Below are 21,727 nucleotides of genomic sequence, written 5' to 3' on the forward strand. Positions count from 1 at the left end.
ATTCTTCTGTCATCTCAGTCTTGGAGAACATAGAGATACTTTTTTGGCAAGTTCTCCCCCTCCTTAACCCCCAATCATCATCATTAGAAGGCTGTCAGCAAGCATGAGAAATCCCAGCATGCCAACTGTAAATGCTAATTGACAGATAAGCAGCTGAAGTGGGTAGCTCGTGCCATGCCTGACCTGCAGCAGTCTGTCTCCTGGCCTCGTCAGGAGCTGCCTTGCTTCCCTGGGAAGCATGATCAAAGTGATCCGTGCTTATGTACTGCGCTACTCGGCAGCAGGCAGTGAGTTAGCTCTGCTCTGTTTGGAGCAGGAGGCGAGTTCTTGCTTTCCTAAACTAGTATAATTGCAAAGAGGTTAAACTAGAGATGAGTTAAAACCAACCTCATGGGTGGGTGTTATATGTGCTAAGAGTGTGGTGTGGGGTTTTTTTCCTTACAGTTAGGCTTACCTTTACCAATTAGATCTTACTGATACTCTTTTAATGCTTCCAGTTTAACTGTCTTTGCAGACAGCGAGCTTGGAAACTGCTCTGATAAAACTGGAGTTCTGTTGCTGAAGCCTTGTGCCCAGCAGATGTGCAGCCTCCAAAGTGCTTTTGGAAGGATTTCATCACCTGTGGATATCATGGCAAAGGGATTTTCGCTTTTTCTCTCCCTCTCTTGGAGGAACCTGTTCTTGCGGGGTTTGCCCCTGCTCAGTGAAGGGCTTTGAGACACTGGTACTTGCTGTGTGCTCTTTCTGCAGACAGGCTTTATGGTTTCATGACATCACTCTCTAGGACCACCTCATGGTGGGATTGCTCAGTTGTTCAGTCTATTGCCAGTAATATTTACGCACTAGGCCGTCAGCTATTATTCAAGATGACGCAGATGCTTTAGTAGCTTTAGCTGAAATGGCTTGTACCGAATTGTATCACTTAGCTTAGAAGCCAGCACTGCATCTTCAACAGGCCTCTGAGCAAAAAAACATGTTTAACTGTGTTTGAGAGATATCAAACAATAGCATAAATCATTGCTCCCAGGAGTAAAGTCCTGACGCTTTGTTTTGATGAATTTGGCATGATTTTGATGAATTCAGAAAAAACAGTAGAATCTGCTTGTGTCCTTGGAAATCCAGACATTTCCATGGCTGAGAGCTCAGTGTTCCAGGACTGCGGAGCTGGGCAGCCTTTTAAACCCCTCACTGGTGAGTCAACTGTGTTTACTGCTTGTTTTGAGGGGGAGGTTCCTGACTGGGAGGACCAGAGAGACATTTCTGTAGCTTACTGATTTAGAGAGAAAAGGCCAAGCTGCTCAGAAGAACAGAAGGTTGAAAACCCACAAGGAGGATTAGCAGACATAGAGCAGGTCAGTTGGTGAGAGAGGTCCAGGCTAAAATGCATGAATATGGAAGAGCTTGTTACAGTCTGGGTGCCAGATAGTACATATGGCATACCTTTGGCATACCTTTTCTTTTCCCCTAGCACTGTTCGCTGACATTCTCAGAGAATCTTCGTGTTTTCACAAAGATCTGCTCAGTTGAAAGTGGTGAGCTGAGAATTAGGGTATTATCCAAAATATTCTGCGGAGAAAAGGAGGAAGATAGAGATAAAAAGAACAAGCAGTGGCAGGAACTAGAGGAAATAAATGTTCTGAAAATGTTCTGTAGTAACAAAATGGGGGAATGAGGAATTTAAAGTCACTGAATCCTGACAATGTGTGTCCTAAACGAAGGACTCATTTTGTGGTGTTAAATGATGATTGCAACCTTGAAAATGACTTTATCAAGAAGAAATCAGTAAGAGAGAGCTTGTTGGAAAAGTAAGCAGGCAATCAGCAGGGTGCTAAGGAAATCAGGGAGTAATTATGCAAGTGACACTTTCTGCAGTCTCCAAGAACTGAATTTGCAGTAGAGACCAGCACTACATGCACTTACAAAACATTTTCCATAAACCCAAAAATAATCTTAAGGCTTTCTGGCAAGTGTTACCCGCAATGGCTAGTAGACGGATGAAGCTGTGTGATGGATTGCCCTACCAGAGGAAGTGTCCTCAGATGTAGTTGTCCTTATTTCCAGAGCTCATAGGCAGGGCTGGAAGTGTCTGCTGAGGAGCTGCTGTTTCCGAGGGCTTCCCTGGGCTCAGGGCTGCAGCTCTGCTCATGGGGATGTGCACCCTGCCTTCTCTCCCTGCCTGCACTTGGTGGGTCCTGAGGCAGGCATGGGCGCTTCTAGCCTGCTCTCCTGGCACTGTCCATCTCCTGAGTGTGTGATGTGATGTGATATGATGGGTGCCCTGCTTGGGAGAGGGAGCATGTCCATCTCAGAGGGACCAACAGTCCCAGTAGGACAGCCTTGATTGCCTCCTCCCTGTCCTTCTCACTTGTGTTTCCTCATGTGCCTTAAAGAAGGTGCAAACCTTCTCCTGGGCATGTAAGGTAGGCAATACTCCACAATGTGAATAGACCCTGAGGAGATTCCTTGCATCCGAGGTTGCAGCACTGGGTGCAAATGCCAGCAAAGTCTAGGAATGGCTCAGCTTTCTGTGAGGCAAAGGCAAATCCATACCGGAAAGCACTACTTGAACTGCTGGACAGCAGAAAGGAAACCCCTCATGCATATAGGCCTGGTAGGAAAGGGTGGTCTTGGTCCATAAAAGGCAGACTGTGGAAAGGGGAGCTGTGGAACCCGACTGTGCAAGGCAGTGTCTTTGGGTCTTCAACTTTCTCTGCTGCAGTTTTTCTCAGGGGTTAAAGGACCGTTGTTGTACCGCCGCTTAGTGATTCCCTGCCATGAACTCTTCCCGCTATTTACATATTCCCGATCATCTCCTTCATGATCTGCACAGCAGTTTATGCATGGGTGTATCGTGACTTCCGAATAATAACTCTGGGAACTTGTTTTCTCATGTTCATGGTTTGCACTATTGGTTCTTGCGTGACTAGGCTACTGGGTCAGAGTACCTGGGAAGCTTCTGACCCATCAGAGCTCCCCGGAATAGCTTGGGGTGTTTACAGCTCCCTGATATCTGTCTGTACCATCCAGCAGTGGGCCAGAAGAGCAACTGCTGTCCTGGGTCTTGGGAGACCTGGGTCTGAGTCTCATTATTGTCACTGAGTCTCATATTGTGGTATTGGGAAATACAGACTGCGTGGTCTGGCCGTGCCTCCAGTGACATCAGGTGTCTCACAGCTCCGTGCACTTGCAGCTCAGCCTGCATCCTGCATGCCCAGCCATGGTCTATTGTCCACAGCAGATGAGAGCCACCAGGAATCCTTGCTGCTCACTGCTTTTAGGGGCTGTTCCAGGCAGCAGCTGGGGAACTTGCACCTACGGCTTCATTTCACCCTTAAATCATCTACATTTCAGCAAAGCTTATGGATTTGTTGGGCTCCTGCCGTCTCTCCAAAGCATCATGCGTGGAGCTGAAAGCAGTGTGTCTTTGTAGGCAGTGGAGCTCCTCTGCTGCTGCTGCACCAGTGCTCAAGGCCACCCCACCAAGGACTGGCTGCAGAGCAGCAGCTCTGCTGGCTGTGGAGCCCATGGCCTTGCCACATGCTGGCATTCTTCTCTGAAGGGTTTCATGAGTGACATGAAGACTAACCCAAGTGTGGAAATTCTATCACCTCAGTAGTGTTTTTCCTCAAATAGCTGCCTTGAGGCCAGCCTGGTGGTGGCTGGTGTGAAGGAGGCTGTCCAGCTGCCCCTTTCCAGCATGTGGACAAAAGCAGGTTAAAGCAGCTTCCCTCTCATGCACTGGTTACTCTGTCTCTGCTCTTCCTGGGAGGTGGCAAAGCCTCTTCTGCCTAGTTCCTCTGGAGCTAACAGCTTTGCTACCCTGTGCTAGAGCAGGGTGCAGAGAGTTTCCCTTCCACTTCCATGACAGAGCTCCAGCTAACTGAACTGGGAGACTTTCTCCCTTTTTCACCTTGTTCCACTTGTAAAACCTTTAGGAACCAGAGCTTTAACCCCTTTCTTTGCCTCTGAGTAATCTGTGTGTGCTGGGCACATTCGTCATTTACCCCCTTGTCTCAACAGGGAACTCTTTCGATCGGTGGCAAAGAAGTGACCCTTGAGTACACCCCATGCCCAGAGTTTTGGCGCTGCAAACGTGTAAGTATGTGATGAGAGCTGTGTTGTGCCTCCCCTGCTGGCTCTCAGGGCAGTGAAGCAGGGAGGAGTGTGAGATGTTTGCTCTGTGGCTGAAGATCCTTAAGAGTAATACTTGTGTCCTGAAGCTCTTCTAAACCTCTGTGGTTTTCCCTACTTTGTTTTTGATACCGCCTATGTGAGTGAGTGTTGCTTTGGTACAGGTAGTCAGTGTTTTACACATAGAGCAGTTTCTTCCCTCTGCAGTGGTTCCCTTTTAACATGTGGGGAAAATAGTGTGTGGATCCTTTCTCCTTAAAAACCAAAATGAGACAGTGATTCTGCCAACCAAAATGAACAGGCTTTCACTCTGGTTCACGTGTGTTACCACAGTGTCTTCACCGGCCACGTAACCAGAGCTTTCACCAGCAAAAACACAAATAGTGCAACCACCCCTGTGTCTCATGCAGGAACCTGTGATCTGGATTTAAGTGTAGTAAGTGCAGCAAGGAAGGAAGCATGGAAATGAGTCCATGTCCAGGCAGCAGTTAGTACAGACTGAAGATGGCCCAGGGGTCTGTTTTGTTCCGTGCCCTTCCCATGGTTCTCCCAGAATGGGCGCTTTTGGCTGCAGAAGGCTGGAGAGGAGTGCTAGAGCAAAGGGAGCATTGTCGCCTGCTTTCCCACTGGCTGCAGACAAGAGGTTGCAGCAGGGTGGGAAGGGATCAGTTGGAGTTAGACCCCCACCTTGACCACTGGACACGCTGGGCTACAAAACCCCTCATCCAGGCTAACTGGATGCACTCCAGCTGCCAGCAGAGCCACAGCTCAGTGCCTTGTCTGTGCTTGCATTGCTCCAAAGATCAAGTACAGACAGAAGTTTCAGGCAGTGGTTTCTTCAACAGCTCTCTGTGCGACGAGAAGTAGCTGTATTTTCTCTACTGTTGTGTGTAAGTATGGCCTGAAAGAGCTTCCTTGTGCCCTAAAGCATTTGCAGGGCTTCAGTTAGAGGGGAGAAAAAATGGTATGAAAGAGAAGCAATGCATTTCCAAAGAGCTTGAACAGGAAGTTAGGAGTGCTGTGTCCAGAGAGAGCTCTGAAGACAGGGCACTTGGCTCTTTCCATGGTGGTTCTGTATGGGATAACCATCAAAGCCTATATAGCTCTACCTCTTGGTTAGCAGACACCTCTTCATTGACTCTCCCTGTGCAGCAAATTACATCAGTATCTGCAGCTTAGCTCAGATAAGGACTTCGTCGCTGCTTTAGGAGTGAGTTGAGATTAGGGAATACGAAGGTAACTTTGGATCCTTTGAAACAACATGATGCTAGCAATATGGTGCCTAGCATGTAGCTTTTTGGTCCAGCGTCACTTGAGAGGGAGAAGAGTCCCATCTCAAGGTCTTCGCTACTCACCAGGGACTAGTGAAGTACCTCCATGGTGAAATGTGCTCAGAAATTGTGTGAAAATCCTGTTCCCAAGGCAATCCCAGCTGTGAGCCCTATGAGCACTTCTCTTCCATTCCAGCCAAGGCTCCTGCTCCCATTACCCATCCTTGTCTGTCAGGCTTTTCCTGTAACTTTTCTGTGGCTGTAGTTACCTTCTGAAAGCACTGTGGTGTGTGGCATTCTGGAGTAGATTATACCCACTGCCTTCAAAACATGACTTCCTCATGCTGTGCATCTTCCATTGCAGTGTAAGGTGTGTACTGTGGGCTACAGATCTTCCTGCTCCTATTGCAAGCTCCCAAGAGATGGTGAGTATATCTGATCCCTGTGCTTGGTCGGTTAGAAGTTTCATCTGCCCCGACAAGTAAGTTTCTTCTCTGGCTTCCCTGTGGCATCCCTCTTGTTTGACTATCTGAGCGCTGTCAGAGGATTATTAGTTTTGCTTCATTTAGACCCTTTTCCCTGTCCACACTAGAGATGTTACCTGTGGATCTGTAGCCACCAGGTTCTCTGTTCTTGTGAGGCTTGGTGGAGAGCTGTCTTACTGCACAAAGCCTTTCCTCTCTGTTGCTCTGGCATTGTCCTTCATCCACGGAGTTGCAGGTTGTGTGTCCTCCAGCACTGTGAGCTAGTACTGCTGGCCCTTGATGGCTTCCCCACCTTCCCTGGGAGATACAGCTGCATGGGTTTGGTGTTATTCTTCTGAGGCTTTCAGATTAGAGGTGAATCCAGGGTTTGAATTGCTGAACTCACCCTGCTGACTGTGAGAAGTTCATGGAAAGGAGTTCTGCTCCTCCAGGAGCTTCTCCTTAACCCTGCTAGCACCTCTGCTTTTTGGGGTGGGAGGGCATGAGAGCCAAAATACTCCCTTGAGGAACTGATTTCCTTGGAATGAGCAGGTATTCCAGGCACTCTGTAAGCTTTGACTCTCTATCTTGGAGCAGACTTCTCATGTTTTGCATTTCCTACCTGCATACCCCAGGCAGAAGGGCATTAAAATAACTGCTGATACAGAACTCTCTATTTACTGAAACACTGTCCCCATGGTTGTGCTTTCCTTGCACTGTGGCTCCTACGTCAGCGTTATGAAGGCAAAGCTGGCCCAACACAACTGTGGGTTGTAATAAAACTGCCGAGGAGCAAATTAAACGGAGCCCTAAGATGCTGTGAAGACAGACTGTGGTGCATGCTTCTTACTGACCTGCTCTTGTTGATTGTGAAAACATGTAATAAGGTAACCTCTCTCTGCCCTTTAATTTCTGGGTGAAACAAAACAACTCTCTAGGCATATACAGTTGTTGCTGCAGCTTCACATGAGTTCTTGCTTGCTTTGTGACTGATGGGCTTGAAATGGACTTTAATATGCCTCTCTTACAGGGAGCAGAGCAGGCCCAGAGTCCAGAGGTGCTTCTGAGGGAGAGGATGCACCAGCTGAGCAAGAATTCAGTAAGATAATCGCTCTCCTCATCGCTGGGGTTGTGCTCATGTCTGTGTGATTTGCATGGGCAGTTTTCTCAGCTGTATGTGCAGACTGGATTCATATGCAAATTTTACATGGCTCATCAAGTGTAGCCAAAACTCTGCACGCTGCAAACTGCAGATGAATTGGTGCAGGTCTGTCCTGCACCACGAGCTGTGCCTACAGCCAAGCCAGTCAGCGTCCAGCATTCCCAACATTTATGTGCAGAATCTCTGTGTGTTCTGCCACGCTGCCCACTGCCCAGGCAGAAGTGAGTGGGGAGCTGCTCTGGGGGACATTAAAAAGTGAAGCTTCACTGTGCCAGGTTTTGCACTCTCGTTTTTTTCTCTTTGTGGGAAGAGGCTTCAGCAGCAGGTGCAGGGCTGGTGATATCTGACTTTGCAGCCCCACAGCTTTGGTAGGGATCTCTTCTAAAGTGAAGCCAGGCGCTTCAGAGGCCGTCAAGCACAGAAGCTTGATGGGCTTTATCTTCTTTGTATTGCACAGATAGGCGGGGGGGCAGGGTGTTTCCACATATCTGCCTCATCTGTGGTAAGTTGGCACCTGATAAAATCAGTGATTGTATTATGATGCATTTCACTTGGTGATCACAGGGGCCTGAACCCAGTTTTCCTCTAGCATAGAGATAGGGTGGCAGTTACGAGTTGATACTGCTCAGCTATGGGTGCTCAAGAATACATCAGGCACAGTAAGGATATCACTGCCATGTAGGTTGTCCTGGACATAGAGGGAACATATCCAAACCCATCTCTGATTCACATTTGCCCAGTCAAGAGCCAGTCCTGAAAGGAGCCAAAAAAGCCTCTTGTCTCTGACAGGAGAGGTCAGGTAAAGGAGCCCAACATGAAACAAGGCAATGGAAGAATGAGCAGTATCTAGCTTGTCCTTTACGTACCTTGTGCCTGCAGAGTGTTAAGACAGAGGATATGCAAAGGGCAGAACAGATTAGCCTTTTGTAAGGGGTGTTAGTGCAGTGGTCAGAAAATAGAAGAAAAACACATGTTGAAACACAATGTAGAACCAGTCCATTTCTTCTCTCTAATAGCAGAGACAAAGCTTGAGAAACCTGAGCAAGAGTTATCAGGACAACCAGGATCTCCAAAGCAGCCTCTCCAGCCTCCGGTTCCTGCTCCACAGCAGGAGTGTCAGCCTCAGGAACAGGAGCCAAGGAAGAGAGATGAAGGGAGAGAGCGGCGGCCCTCACAGGAAAAGAGACGAGACATGGACCGGCACCAGGAGCTGCCTTCTCAGAGAGAAGCAGAGGAGACCACACCACAGGATGGTGGAGGAAGCAGAAGTGAGTGGCACAGGGCCCTGTTTTGGATTCCTCTTGCTTCCACTGCATGAGGCCATCCGCAGAAAGGGCAGCATTTCACTAAAACCTCTGGAGGAGGTTTCTGTGTTATACAAGTGAAGTAATGATGGGCTGTCCATCCCCAAAGGCCATGGCCAGTTGCCTTTAAGAAAATTAATTCAGGGCATGGTGGCTTCAGGATGGCGCAGTTAACACAGCAGCAAAAGTCTCTCTGGCCAGAAGTTACCATGGGCTGAGCTTCTCTGAGGAGGGGCCTGCTTTCTGCTGTGTTTTCTGGGAAGGAAAGGTTAGCAATTGGAAGCAGTCCTCTGAGCATCTTGCAAAGTGGAGAGGAAGACAGCGATGGCCTTCAGTCAAACTCACCTGCAAGAAGCCATGCTGTTGCTTTGAGTGGGTTTAGTTTTACCTGCACTGTCATAATAAACTTAGGTCTGAATTATCTTTTTCTACTTTTTCCTTCCTGGCCACATCCCTCGTTGGGCTTCACAGCAATTATGCTGAAGCGTATTACTCGATTCACCCCACCAGAGGTGATTGTGGGGCTCCTGGCCCCATATGTGCGTCTCTCCACATCCAGCGTGCGCATCATGAAGAACAAGGCTGGGCGGATGGGGCAAACCTATGGCTTCATTGAACTGGACTCGCATGCTGTAAGTAGTTTCCTGCTTTCACATGCTCCCCCTGTTGGCATCTATAGTCTGTAGTAGACACCACTGTAAGAAATAGCTGTACTTGTGAGGCAGCTCTCCTGGAGTGAGTCCTCTCTTCTGCTCGTCTGGCTTTAGGAGACAAAGATTGTCTCTGTTGTCAGAAGTTGTGATGCTGAGTGAGTTTGTGGCAAGAATCTTAGTTAACAGACAGTTCCATGATGGAGGATTCACATTTTCTGCTTCTGGGTGACTCCCAGGCTCCATAGCTGTGTTCTGGCATTGGTCCAGAGGGTGCAGCAGCAGCCACGGTGCTGCATTGTCCAGTAGCCCTAGGAGAATACAGTCCCTAGCTGGCTGCTGAAAACGCTCATAGGACAAGCAGAGAACCTAACAATGCATTGGTCCTTTTTGTCTCATCCTAAATACCTTTCATTAATATTTAGACAAGAGTGTTGTGTTTCCTGTCGTAGTATGGTCATCATGTAAGCACAAAGCCTTCTTTTCAGGCAGACTGGATTTAAGAAACAAGCATAGTTTCCTTCTCATGGATGTGAAATTCTCCTTTCCTTTTACAGGAGGCAATGAGGTTGCTAAAGATACTGCAGAATCTGGATCCCCCGATCTGCATTGATGGACGTACGGTGGAAGTGAATCTTGCTACAGGGAGGAGAAGGTATAGACAGATGAGGTAGTAGGGTTGTCCTTTGTGTGATGTGCTGCAAGGCTAGAGCTGTGTTGTCAGACCAAGTGCTTAAAGGTTGGCGCATGAATTAGCACAGATGTTCCTACAACATAAAAATGTGTTGGAGAGTTAAAGGCATTGGAGCTAGAAGACCCTTCAGTGATTGAGCAGTATGGGATTAATCATCATCTTGCATGGCCTCTTCTTGTTGTCCAGCCATCAAATCCCATTGTGAGGGAATTAATGGGTTCAGCTTTTTAAAAAGCAATTGGAGAGTTTCATCTTTGCAGACACAGCAGAGTGTGGTCATAACTCTTGTGGAGACAGTGATCTGCAAAGTCTCTCTCCTGGGATGGACACAATCCAGCATGTGGCCAGCGAAGATGGTCTTTCTGCCTTTATTGGTCCTGCAAATCATTTTGAGTATACTGAGGCTAATGTGAAGCCAGATAAACAGTAACCTGCAACCTTTATCTCAACAGGAATGACTACGGGGAGCACGGTGACAATTCCTACTATGGCCCGGTAGGTCTGCACAGCTTCCCTGCAAGTCGCTGGAAAGGGAGGGAGCACTAGAGATTATAGCCCTGACTTTGTTAAGCTTTTTCCTTTTGGGCTGCTGAAAGTTCAACGTGTTTGAAGATGGGATGATAATGCTCAAGTGTGCTCCTTGCTGCTACTCTAACACTGTGTCTGTAATGTGCATAGAAGTGCAAGTCAGACTGCAGATGCTGCTGGAGGGAGTTCTGGGCTGGATTACTCTGTACCATGCTTATGCAGAGTGATTTAATTGATGACTGATCGCAATTCCTGGAGTGAATGTCTCTTCTCTGGTGCTTGTTACTAGACTACAGGGCTCTTCCCATACTGAAAGGGCTGGAGGCTTCGATTCAGATTGCTAGGAACACCTAATTTAAAGATTCATGGAAGCTACAGGGGTCTCCTGCTTTGCAACACTGTCCATTCCTCTGTAGGTGAAAAGTTATGTCTGCTTGTGCTCTATTTAGGGCAGCTAAATGAGCTGTTTTCCTGAACTTTGGGTCTGTGAGAGCGAGGAAAAGCAATATGATGTTTGTCAAGGAGCCTCTGATCTGTTTGTGTTGTTTACTTACTCCAGGGCAGAAGAGGCATGAGAGACAGGAGGGGTGGCGAATCACAGAGACGCACCAGAGCACAGTGTAAGTTAAGCTCTGCCTCACTCCTACTGTGGACACTTTTCTTCCTTAAAAGGGCACTGACATGTAGAAATCAGCCCCACAATATTTTTAAAGGCTGAGAGTAGGTTTGTTTGCTACACCCACTTCTGAGGTTTTTTGCCAGCTTTGTTTAGTCACATTTTCCTGTCTGATGATGTGTTTCTCTCTCCTCTTACTGTGCAAAACTACATGCAGATAAAGAAAACTTGCTGCATGCTTTTCCTTGTTGTGGTAAACTGATGGGATAAAATCAGCCTGGCAATTACTAGATGAGACAGAAGAAAATACATTTTATGCAGCAGTGCCAGTAGCTAGAAGAACACTCCTGATTCTTTTACTAACTTGTTTGTAGCTGAATTCTGTCTAATAACACTTTGGAAATGAGAAACAGTCCTCACATTGTGGGCTTACCCTTAAGGCCCTTGGCTTTTCATGTAGAAACAGTTTGCTCCCCTTTCTTGTCCAGAGCTTTCATGCACCCACGGAGTGGAAGGGATATGGGGAGTGTCATCACTTAAACAGGAGACTGTTTGAAAGAGCACAAATCTTCCTTGTTCACAAGGGTGGGTGGACACAGAGCCTGGGACTCATTACCCCATTCTTAGGGAAATTACTGGATTTCATGTCTTTGTCCAATCAAGTGTTGTGGTCTGGTGATCTCAGCACAGGCCCTGTGAGAGTGTTTTGATGTGGAAATTTTGCCAGAGTCCTAAACCAGAAGAATTGTGAAAACCCATCTCCCTTCTTACTCCTTAAAGAAAAGAATATGTAGGTCAAGTGAGTGAGACTACTCATACCTCTGTTGCCAGGAGAGAAAAATTCTTCTTTCCCACTCTTGATCCTTTCACCACTGTAATATTTGCTCATGCTTTTGTCTTTGTAAAACACAAGTTCTGCTTTTGGAAGATTGTGATGTTAACTCTTGTCTCTCTGTTCAGCTCCATCAGATGTGTCCACATACATATATGATCCTGAAACTGGGAATTACTACGACCCTATAGCTGGGACATACTATGACCCTAGGACTCAGGTGAGTGTGTGGGAAGGAAACATTACACACAGTGCACTCTTACAAACTGCCCTTCTCTGGAGAGATTTTGCAGCTAGATCCTGAAGACAGGCCAGCATGGGACAGCATAGAGGCAGCTTTGTTTCTCTCAGTCCTCTGACCTGTGTAAAAGGGATACACATCCCAAAATACCAACTTAATGAGAGGCTAGGAACCCTAGATGTGCCTTGAACCAGTTACTGTAGCTGCCTTTTTGGCTTCTGAAGCCCTGCCTTGGAGGATTTTTGGTCTCCTCTTCATTGAGTAGACTTACAGGCAGAGTATCCTTGCTAGTTTTTTCTGAAGGTCTGTGATACATAGCTCTCTATTCGAATATGGACAGCAGCACTCTGTGTTCATCTGTGGTTTGTTTGCTCCCTGACCCCAGCCAGCAATAGTTACAAGGATGTCAAAAAAGAGCCTTCAGCAGAGGTTCTTTGGGACTGTGATCTTGGTTTTGTGATTCTGGAGTTACCCATGCTCCGCCTGAGCAGAGTAGTACCTGTGATGACCTGACTGTGGTAGACTCTCTCTTCCCCCAGCAAAGTTCTGAAGCCTTTGCCCTCAGTTTTCTGAGGCTCTGCAGTTCCTTCTGTGCTGGTCTCCCAGCCCAGTAAAGAAGATTGCAGGGGGTTGGCTAAGTCTTTTCCAAATGCCTCTTTCAGAGAGAAGTCACGATAGACCGAGAAGCTTGTTCATCACCTCCAGAGAGCAGGAGGCGGCGGCATGGGAGCCAAGAGCGGCACGGGAGCCAAGAACGCCAAGAACGGACAAATGAAAGGAAGGAGCCACACAGCAGGGACAACAGGGACAAAAGAGAGAAAGGGAAAAGTACTTCTGCTAAGGTAAATCCCTCCAGGCATCAGAATGATCAGAGATCTGAGGCCAGGAGGCTGAGGTAAGAGAGGTTAGAAAATAGAGAGTAATTTATAGAGGATTCAAAAAAGGAGGTTCGGTGAGAGGAAGTGATGAAATACATGAGGTCAGCAGCAGGCCGGGAATGTGATTGTTGTCAGGCTAGGTGGGAGTAAGTTCCTGAAATTTTTCTCTTGTGACATTAAGTCAGGGTTTCTCATCCCTTCCTTATGGTAAAGGATTCAGAAACATTTAGGTAACTGAGACACACATTTTACTTGTGCTGCTGGAAGCACCCAGCTGTTGTAACAGGGCCATCAAAAAATAGCAGAGATATTTAAACATACCAAGTCAGATAATAACAGAGACTCAGCTCTCCACTCACTGCAGTTCCTGCCCCCTCCAATCATCATGGGCAGGCAGGAACATGAGCCAGGCAGTGCATTGCTGAGGTGCAATGCAAATACACCCTGTACGGTCCTTCCTAGAGCCCCAGTCCTGGGGCAGTGCCCTTCAGTGCTGCTCCCAGTGAGCAAATGCTGTCTCCCCAGCATGGGGAGTTGCTGGCTAGGAGTAGCTGCCCAAAGTGACGTTTGAACATGGGTGTTGGACCACAGCCCAGTGCTGTGATACTGAGTGGGCCTGAGGATCACCAGGAGAGTTTGTAGAAGGGATTTAGCCGTGCATACACAAACTTTGTTTTCCTCCTTGCCTATTGGTCTGGATATATTCTGTGGCACGACCAGTCCTGAGCAGTTGGGACCCAAGGAGTGTAATTGTCCCTGAGGTTGGTACCAAGCCAGTCAAGGAGTCCCATCTGGTATGGAGGATGCCTGCTTTCAAGGGCACAGACATAGGGCAAACATGGTCATGTATGACTGGAGGGTGAAAGCGTCTCCCGTAGAAATCCTCTCATCATTTTTGCTGGCTGCCTGTTTTCTGTGGATGCTCAGAAGTGGCTTCCTGGCTGTTCTGTGCATTCTCTGACCCCTGTGCTTCTACCGGCCTAATACCCAATCTTGGGTTTTTCAGAATGAGCCTGGAGAAGAGAGGTTCTTTGCAGAAGATGTCTTCAAAAAGCCATTGCCTCCCTCTGTGAAAAAGGATGAGAGTACAGGCCTGGTAAGCTGTTGCATAGCATTAGTCAAGTCTGCATAGTCCCTAGTCAAGTATGAGTAGCTAATGAACTGCTAAACTGGAGCATGGCCAGGGCTCCAGACCAGTTCTATGTGAAGCATGCAGATGTGGAGCTTCACCCCAGGCTGCTCTTTGTGCTGCTGAGCATACAAGTGAGCATCACAGGCTCCTCTTGTTGCACTGCTGTGTGACTGCAGTCTCTGGTGTTCTTTGGCCGGTCTAAAGAAGATCCTGGAGACACCACCACCTTGGTTGAGCCTGGATGTGTTGGGCCACAGACACAACAGAGAAAAATGGTGTTGCCATCCTTTCCCCTCCCCACCTATAGTACTTGTGCTTTGTCTTGCCTCTCACAGGCAAGCAGAACTGCAGCTCTTCCTGGGATGGTGGGTTTCTCTGCTCCTGGTCTCCATTTGTGTCCTTTGTGCACACACAGAGGTGTACAAATGTGACCTGGCCCTGCCCCAGTCCCTCACTGGTCTGAGGCATGGCTGGGGCTGCTGTCAGCGTCACAGTCCAGCAGAGCGTGAGAGTGGGGCAGACTGGGATGGCACGGTGAGCTGCTGCAGCTGTCCCTGAAACCAAGGGCATAGCTCCAGGAGAGCTATGGGTTCCCGAGAATGGGAATGTCTCCCACCAAAACCACCACCTCATTTCTGGCAACTGCCTGGTTTCCTTGGAGGCCTGTTTAAACGGGTGCCTAGCTATTGTGTGCACTGAGTCCATGCTGTGGCAGTCTTAACACCTATCTTGGCTGTTTCAGAATGAGGCTGGAGAGGAGAAGTTCTCTGCAGAAGATGTCTTTAAAAAACCATTACCTCCCTCTGTGAAAAAGGATGAGAGTGCAGCCCCGGTAGGTGGCTCCATAGGATTGGGTTTTGCCTTGTTTGAACCTGGGTGCAGGACTAGAGAGGCTCACCAAAGCCTGCCCATGACCTTGAGTGACAGAGGTGCCAGCTGCTCGTGACAAAGGAAGGAGCACTGGAGATGGAATGGCAAAGGCAGTTTGGTTTATAACTCTGAGTTTGTCTGTGGACTTCTAGCATGGGGAAATTTACTACCTGCATTTAAGCAGGGTCTTCTTGCTCAAGCAGTCCTCAAGCAGAAAACTCTTCCAGCTGCCTCCTCACTGCTTTCCATTGCTAGAGGAGGTGACTCTATTTGGCACCTCCCTGCCAAATAGCTGCTGCTTTGGTCAGCTTCCATTTCCTGCCTGTATTGCTGGGATGCTGCTCCCTAGCTCCTGGGCTGGAACAAAAACAGAAGTCATAGGGAGATTGGGGAAGCAGAGCCCCACACGGCAGGGCAAACATGATGCTAAAAATTGCCATGCTTTTCTGCTGCTTCCCTCAGCCCAAGGTGGTGAACCCTCTGATAGGACTTCTGGGAGAGTATGGAGGAGACAGCGACAATGAAGAGGAGGAGGAAGAGGAGGAGCAGTCACAGGCTCAGTGGCTGCCACCTCCCCACCCACCAGCACAGCGCGAGGAGCAGCTGAGGAAGGTCAAGGCCAGCGATGACAAGCTGACCGACTGGAACAAGCTGGCCTGCTTGCTCTGCAGGAGGCAGTTTCCCAACAAGGAAGTGCTCATCAAGCACCAGCAGCTTTCCAACCTGCACAAGGTGTGGGGGAGATGGTGCTGTGGGGCTGTGTGTGTGCTGGAAGCTGCCTTTGGCTCAACAGCGTTGTGATTTGCAGGGAAAAATGCAACGATTGGGTGGGAAGAGCTGTGCTGAATTTGGCACAGTAGCAGGCAAAGTTCCCATCAAAGCTCTGTTCAAAGCATTGTGTGAGCTTCTTGTTCCTGCTATGGGAGTGCTGTAACATCAAGGTGTGACTTTTTAAGCTGTAGCGAGATAGCTGAGCCTTGGGGAGAGTGGGGTGCTGGCACACATGAGTGTGATAGCAGTAAGAACTTAGCACATGCCTCCCCATGTTCTGTGCTGCCTTTGAGCTCTTGCTTCCAGGAGGGCCAAACTGCACGCAGGTTAAAATAGAACTTCCTTACTGTGGAGAGGAAGGGCTCCTGGTCTCTGGGGGAGAGCAGGTAGTCTGGGCTGCAGGAGGTGCTGCTGCGCCTGGTGTAGTGCAGGTACAAGAGCATGCTGCCCTACCTGTACTCCTTATGGGTGCAGCAGTTGACCCTGACAGCTTGTATGCTCTGCTGACACTGGCTTCTCTTTTCCTCCTTTCAGCAAAACCTGGAGATACATATGAAGATCAAACGATCTGAGCAGGAACTGGCGTATTTGGAGAAGAGAGAGCGTGAGGTGGGTCTGCAGTGGGGGGCAGACTTCTGTTTGTGGTTCTGCATGAGAGGGATGTTGGACCCTCCACTTGTGCACCTCTGTCTGCAGCCTGGGCATCAAATGCCTCTCAAAGGGTCTTAGACTGAACTATGGGCACACTCTGCAGTTGGACCTGTAGACAGTGCTCTGATTTCTCAGAGCAGGTCTTCTTCCTCCCAGAAGGTTCTGAGTGTGGTTCTGTTGTCCTCCAAGCCAGTGTTGGGCTCTGGGCTAAGTGGGACTCAAATTTCCACCTAAAATCAATGTGGTGTGTGGGCTGCTGCTGCCTGGGCAGGAATGGGAGAGCTGTAACTGTCTGTTGTTTGGAGGGTAGCAGTGCTGCTCCTGGTGCCATAGCTGGAAGGCTGCAACCACGGGTCTGGGTTAGCCCAACAGATGCCATCAGGATAGAATAAGTGGATTGTGGATCCCAGAAACATTCAGTAGGTCTCCAGGACAGATTTCCAGACAGCTGAGGATGAGATAGAAGATGAGACCTGGCTGCAGAGCAGGCTTCTGCGGAGTGTTGAATCCCTTGTAGCTCCTGTTCTTACTTTGTTCTTTCTGTGACGAAGGGGAGACATAAAGACAAAGGAAATGACCGGAGAGAGAAATTCCAGCAGATGGATTCACCAGAGAGGAAACGACTCAGATACGATCGGGACACAGAGAGGTAATGCCTGCTCTTGGTTAGATCTCTTTGGGGCTGCTGATGCCAGGACGGTGTGTGTGCTGCTGGTGTGCCAAGGCCAGGAATCAGCCAGTGGGGTAGATCTACATGAATCACAGCCAGACAGGCTGTGATTCTCATGGGTAGAGTTCTCCAAAGGGGAGCCTGTTGTGCCACAGGACATCTTGGAGAAGGCCAGGGTTGCAGGGGTGAAAAGGGTTTAGGGGAAAGCAGAGACAAGCTGCCTAGTGCTGGAGGAGTGAAATGGGGGGTTTGAGTGTGCCTCGCTAGGTGCAGGGAGCAGAATGCAACCTGTTCCCATCCACCTTGTCCTTAAGGCACTTGCTGTCCTCCTGTCCTGGCATCTAGCCATTGAAAGAAAGAGCAAAGCTGTGTTTCATCTGTTCCACTGACTCAGAGGAACACTGGGAGCTGTTTCCATCTCATGCAGAGTAGGTGGAGGAAGAAAGTGCGTGCTGTGTGGAGCTCTCAAAAGACCTGCCTGCTGCAAGCTCGCGTGTTCCAGTGGGCTGAGGAACTGCTAGGCATGTGGTGAAGACAAAACTGGTTGAGTGCCTGTCCGCTTCTGATACAGCACCTCAGAAGGAGTCCTTTCCTCTATGTCTTGCAGTTTAAAAATCCACATCTTCTCTTCCCTCTGTTTTCCTGGAACAGCTGTGGATAAACTAAGGCAGTTTGTGTGCAGTGTCAGCAGCAGCCACAATGTAGAGCTTTCCTGAAGAAAACTGTTCTTGTGCTGAGCAGTTTTCAAAACTATGGGTTTAGGTTAATGGTCTTGGGTGAGTAATGACCAGGTGGGAGAAGAGGTGTCCAAATCAACACTGCATCTATCGAGCTCCATGGCCACAGCACTGGGAGAAAAGAAAGATCTGGCAGAGCAGCAGGGATTACACTTCACTTCCTTTCTAGTGCTAAAAATCGATGAAGAAATGCAAGCACAGAGTGCTCCTGGCTTGCTTGTACCAGAAATATTTTGGAGCCTGAGCTCATTTCCTGCACCCTGGTGTATTTTCCACTGAGGTGGGACAAGAAGTTATGCAGTCAAAGGTGTCTGAGCCCTGCACACAGAATCCACCGTGTTGGTTTCCTTGGCCAGTGTGCTTCTTGCAGGCAACTTGAGTATCCCTTAGGAGAAGCTGGAATATTAATAAAGGTGCTATTAGCAGAGCTAAAAATCCCTGGCGTGTGTTTGAAGCAGGACCAGACAATTGATTCTGCTTCTTTTGCAGTGACTTTGACCCAAGGATTGATAGTAACAACAAAGGGAACCGAATGTTGCAGTCCACGGGGTGGAAGAAAGGCTTCAGCCACAACCAGCAGGGCACGACTTCCCCAATGGAGGTGAGTCTTCCCTTCCTTTCAAAACACAACTGTCCTGCAGCCAGTAATGTCTCCCAAGACGGCTGGAGGGAGTTCCCAGCCGGAACAAGTCAGGCTGCGAGACTCAGCACCCGCTAGATGGAATAATACATGTGCACTGATTAACTTTGCAGGCTGGGAGGGGCTGCAAGTATGTTGGCAGTCAAAAAAGGTTAGAATTTATATGGTTTTTGATGTGTTGAAAATAGAGTAACAGTGAAGGTCATAGCGTCTGATTAATACCTGCCCAACGCCAGGCTGGGCTTTGAGCAGGTCACCAGCTCAGTGCTCTGCAGCCATGTGAGCTGGGGGAAAAGGTGAACCTCCGAGGAGAAGGAGGTGTGAGCAGAGCCAAAGCCATGGGGCACATGATGCTGTTTGTCTGCTCTGCCTAGTGCTTGTGAGGCTCTCACTGCTGCTCTGGACTCTGAACTTCAGAAGGTAATACCAGGGTACATCATCTGATGGGGAGCAGAGTCCCCATCGGCAAAAGGCTGCAGGGGTAGGCAGGGTTGGATAGATCCTGCCTTCTGGGCTGGGCTGGTCTCCCAGTGGACCTTAATTTGCTGCAGAGGGTTTATCTGACAAGCAGCCTGGGGCAGGGACTGCCCCCCTTGCCCAGGGCACGTGAGCAGCGCCATGCCCTTGTGGCTGCTGTCACTTGTGGTGCTGTTGCTGGTGGTGGCAGGTCTGTCACCGGACTGTCTCGCTGCTGTGGTGTCAGTGCTTCCCCGAGGGGCAGGCGATGGCAGCGCAGCTCACATTGCGACATTGGGCTTGCAGTCGAGTGTATCATTAAAGGCAAATATTTGAGGCTTCGTGACGTGTGTTTGCTTGAGCCCACACACACGAGGCAAGATTCCCTTTTCAGTGCAAACAGCAACCCCAGCTGTTGCTAAGTCCTCATGGAGAGTTTCCTGTGGCCATAAAACGGGCTTTGTTGAGGAGCCAGCTCCAGAGATGAGCTCTGGGAGGTCTGACCTCCAATCAGGGCTTCCTGGACTGGATGAGGATGCTGACAGCAAAGCTCTCAGGCAATTTCCATAAAGGCCTCCCAAAAGAACCCCGGAGATGTGTTTGCTTTTCACTTCCAAGACATGCAGGGCAACGCTATGTGCCCACTTCAGCCCTACAGGACTTTGATCTCTTGGCCTAATTGATGACATCTCTGGTGCTCAAATAAGTCGGACTTTAAAGCAAGAGAAACTTTCAGCCTTGGGCCTGCTCTCCTGCGCTAGCTCTAGGCAGGTATTACTGAATAATTCAGATGCTGGCTGCAAAAGCCAGTCCTTAAAAACTGGTTGAAATTCAAAGTGAGCTACCAGAGCCCATGGGAACTCTTATTAGAGGAGAAAACAGCCGAGCTTCTGCAAATGCAGGCTAACTGCAGACAGCTCCCCAGGAGCCCAGCTCTTGCTGGCACTTCCCTTTGCTCTGTTTCAATCCTCACTTGCACACGGCTGCTGCCTGTTTTGGCTGCCCGCTCCCACCAGCCATATGCTCTTCTTGTTCCCTGCAGCCAGTCCCTGTGATTCCATTCCCACCGGGCATTTGCTGGCTGGTTTTGTTGCCCACAGAGGGCAAATAGTTTCCCCTGAACAGCTTTTGGAGAAGCACAGTGCGCTTGCTGTGCCTCCTCTCCTGGATCTGCGTGGCAGCAGTCAGCTGTCCTGAAGCAGCCCAGGGGAAGCTTTCTCTTTATGGGCAGGCAGCGAGGAGGAGAAATCACTAACTCAAAGTGTGTCTGTTTGCAGGCAGAAAATCGGAGGAAGGGCCCTGGCCTGGGTGCCCCAGGGAAGCCCAGCAAGAGGCAGTCCAACGAGACCTACCGCGATGCCGTCAGGAGGGTCATGTTTGCCCGCTATAAGGAACTGGAGTGAAGGGTGCAGAAAACCCCAAGCCTGTCTTCCTCCATCTCTGTCTTTCTCTCTGTGTCATGTTCTTTTGGGGGTTTGGTTGTCTTTTTTTTTTTTTTTTTTTTTTTTTTGGAATTGTTACAGGTTTTGCTGCTAGGAGTTTTTTAATAAAACTGAAAATTTGTCAGTGCTTGTCTCTTGCCTAAAATGGTGTGTTGTAAAAGCATCACAGCTTTGGAAGATTCTCAGCGTGCTTTGCTCTCTGCTGATGAGGACCCTGGTTGCTGCAGCCATTCAGTGAGGCTGGGACAGGTTTGGTCATGCGTGGTCCTGCCTGCAGTGTGTTCCCTGCCAGCTCCTGGTGCCTTGTGCTCATAGGTCAGGATGTGAACTGGGAGCAGGGAATAGCCCCACGGCCTGGAAGGAATTTGGGAGCAGGAGCAACTCCTGGCTGCTATTAAGGACAACTGAATTCAATTAATAGCAAGAGTGTAGTGACTAAAGGTAGTCTAATGCACGCTGTGTGGTATCTGGGCTTCCCAACCAAGGCAGAGCCTTCCCCATCCTCCCCACTGAACATGGGGAGGGCTGGATCTGGCAGCAGTGGTGTTGAAGACTCTCGAGGGACACAGCCATGCTGGGTCAGGGTGGTAGGGGCTGTGTTTGTGAGAGGAAAAGCCGCTTTGGGCAAGTGCTGCTGGCGCAGCCCAGGGAGTGCAGAGGCATCTGGGGAGGTTAGAAACCCTCTTTTTCAGTGGTGTAGTGGTTTTATGTCTTTAATGTTTTTAAAGAATGGTCGCCTAAAGCCCCAGCTGTATTGCAACTACCTTTATATCTTACAGTTATTTTGTTTGTATTTACAAGATTTTCACAACTGTGCTAGTGCTGTTGCCACGTTCAGCATGTGCCTTCGTGCCATCCTGTGGTGATGGGGATGACTGAAGATGGCAATTTTGATGTTTTGGAACATCCTGGTAAGAGTTACCGGGACAGGGACCATGGGTGACAAGTCTGAGCATGGCCTGTGTGGATGAGGGTGATGCTGATGACAACTTCTAAAGGCAGCAAACGACCTCTCCAGGCTGCATTTCCTTGTCTCCAGCACAGGCAACTCCAGAGAAGTGTGGGGGACTTGCTCAATGGCACCCCGGTCCTTGGTGCTGCATACAGTGATGGTGGAGGTGGGGACAACCACCACAGTGCTGGTGAGTACATGGAGGTGAGGGGAGGCAACATGTCCCCAGAGCAAGCTGTGTTGTTTAGAAGGGGTCCACAACAGCCCCCTCCTGCCAGAGCCTCTCCATGTTGGGTCTAGGGGCTCCTGTTCAAACCAGGGGAAAGGAGCTGCTCAAGAAACTTCCTTCAGAGAACCAGTGGAAGTTCAGATGCAGGAAGGGTCACTTCAATGTTCGTGCTCTAGAACACACTTAGGAACCACATGGCACAACCAGCAGCCAGGAGCAGCTTGTCTGGGTCTGTAGGTTGGGAAGGTTCGTGTAATGATGATGATGGTGCTTCTAATGGATCTATGGATGATGACCCCAATAGGCTCTGTTTGTTAAAGTGGAAGTAGTAAGGAATTATCACAAACTAGAGCCTGAGTAATGCAAAGCCTCAAAGGGTAGCAACCCTTCATGCTCCTCCCAGTGA

At 49.1% G+C, this 21,727-nt stretch overlaps 1 protein-coding gene across 4 annotated transcripts in view; it reads left to right on the forward strand.

Moving 5' to 3' along the window:
* The window catches only part of RBM6 (RNA binding motif protein 6), a 58,562-nt gene extending 38,297 nt beyond the window's left edge, over positions 1–20,265 (forward strand). For all 4 annotated transcript variants that reach the window (XM_030502269.1, XM_030502270.1, XM_030502271.1 and 1 more), the window contains 17 exons: positions 4,021–4,095; positions 5,767–5,827; positions 6,897–6,965; positions 8,045–8,296; positions 8,804–8,964; positions 9,540–9,637; positions 10,129–10,171; positions 10,764–10,824; positions 11,781–11,872; positions 12,556–12,735; positions 13,778–13,867; positions 14,646–14,735; positions 15,236–15,505; positions 16,079–16,153; positions 16,747–16,844; positions 18,092–18,203; positions 19,976–20,265. In XM_030502269.1, coding sequence (XP_030358129.1) covers positions 4,021–4,095; positions 5,767–5,827; positions 6,897–6,965; positions 8,045–8,296; positions 8,804–8,964; positions 9,540–9,637; positions 10,129–10,171; positions 10,764–10,824; positions 11,781–11,872; positions 12,556–12,735; positions 13,778–13,867; positions 14,646–14,735; positions 15,236–15,505; positions 16,079–16,153; positions 16,747–16,844; positions 18,092–18,203; positions 19,976–20,101 — 1,953 coding nt within the window. In that variant the 3' untranslated portion in view covers positions 20,102–20,265. The remainder of the gene's footprint in view (positions 1–4,020; positions 4,096–5,766; positions 5,828–6,896; positions 6,966–8,044; positions 8,297–8,803; positions 8,965–9,539; positions 9,638–10,128; positions 10,172–10,763; positions 10,825–11,780; positions 11,873–12,555; positions 12,736–13,777; positions 13,868–14,645; positions 14,736–15,235; positions 15,506–16,078; positions 16,154–16,746; positions 16,845–18,091; positions 18,204–19,975) is intronic.
* Positions 20,266–21,727: the final 1,462 nt, after the last annotated feature.

The sequence above is a fragment of the Strigops habroptila genome, chromosome 11 (genome assembly GCF_004027225.2).
Source record: "Strigops habroptila isolate Jane chromosome 11, bStrHab1.2.pri, whole genome shotgun sequence".
NCBI classification, from domain to species: domain Eukaryota; kingdom Metazoa; phylum Chordata; class Aves; order Psittaciformes; family Psittacidae; genus Strigops; species Strigops habroptila.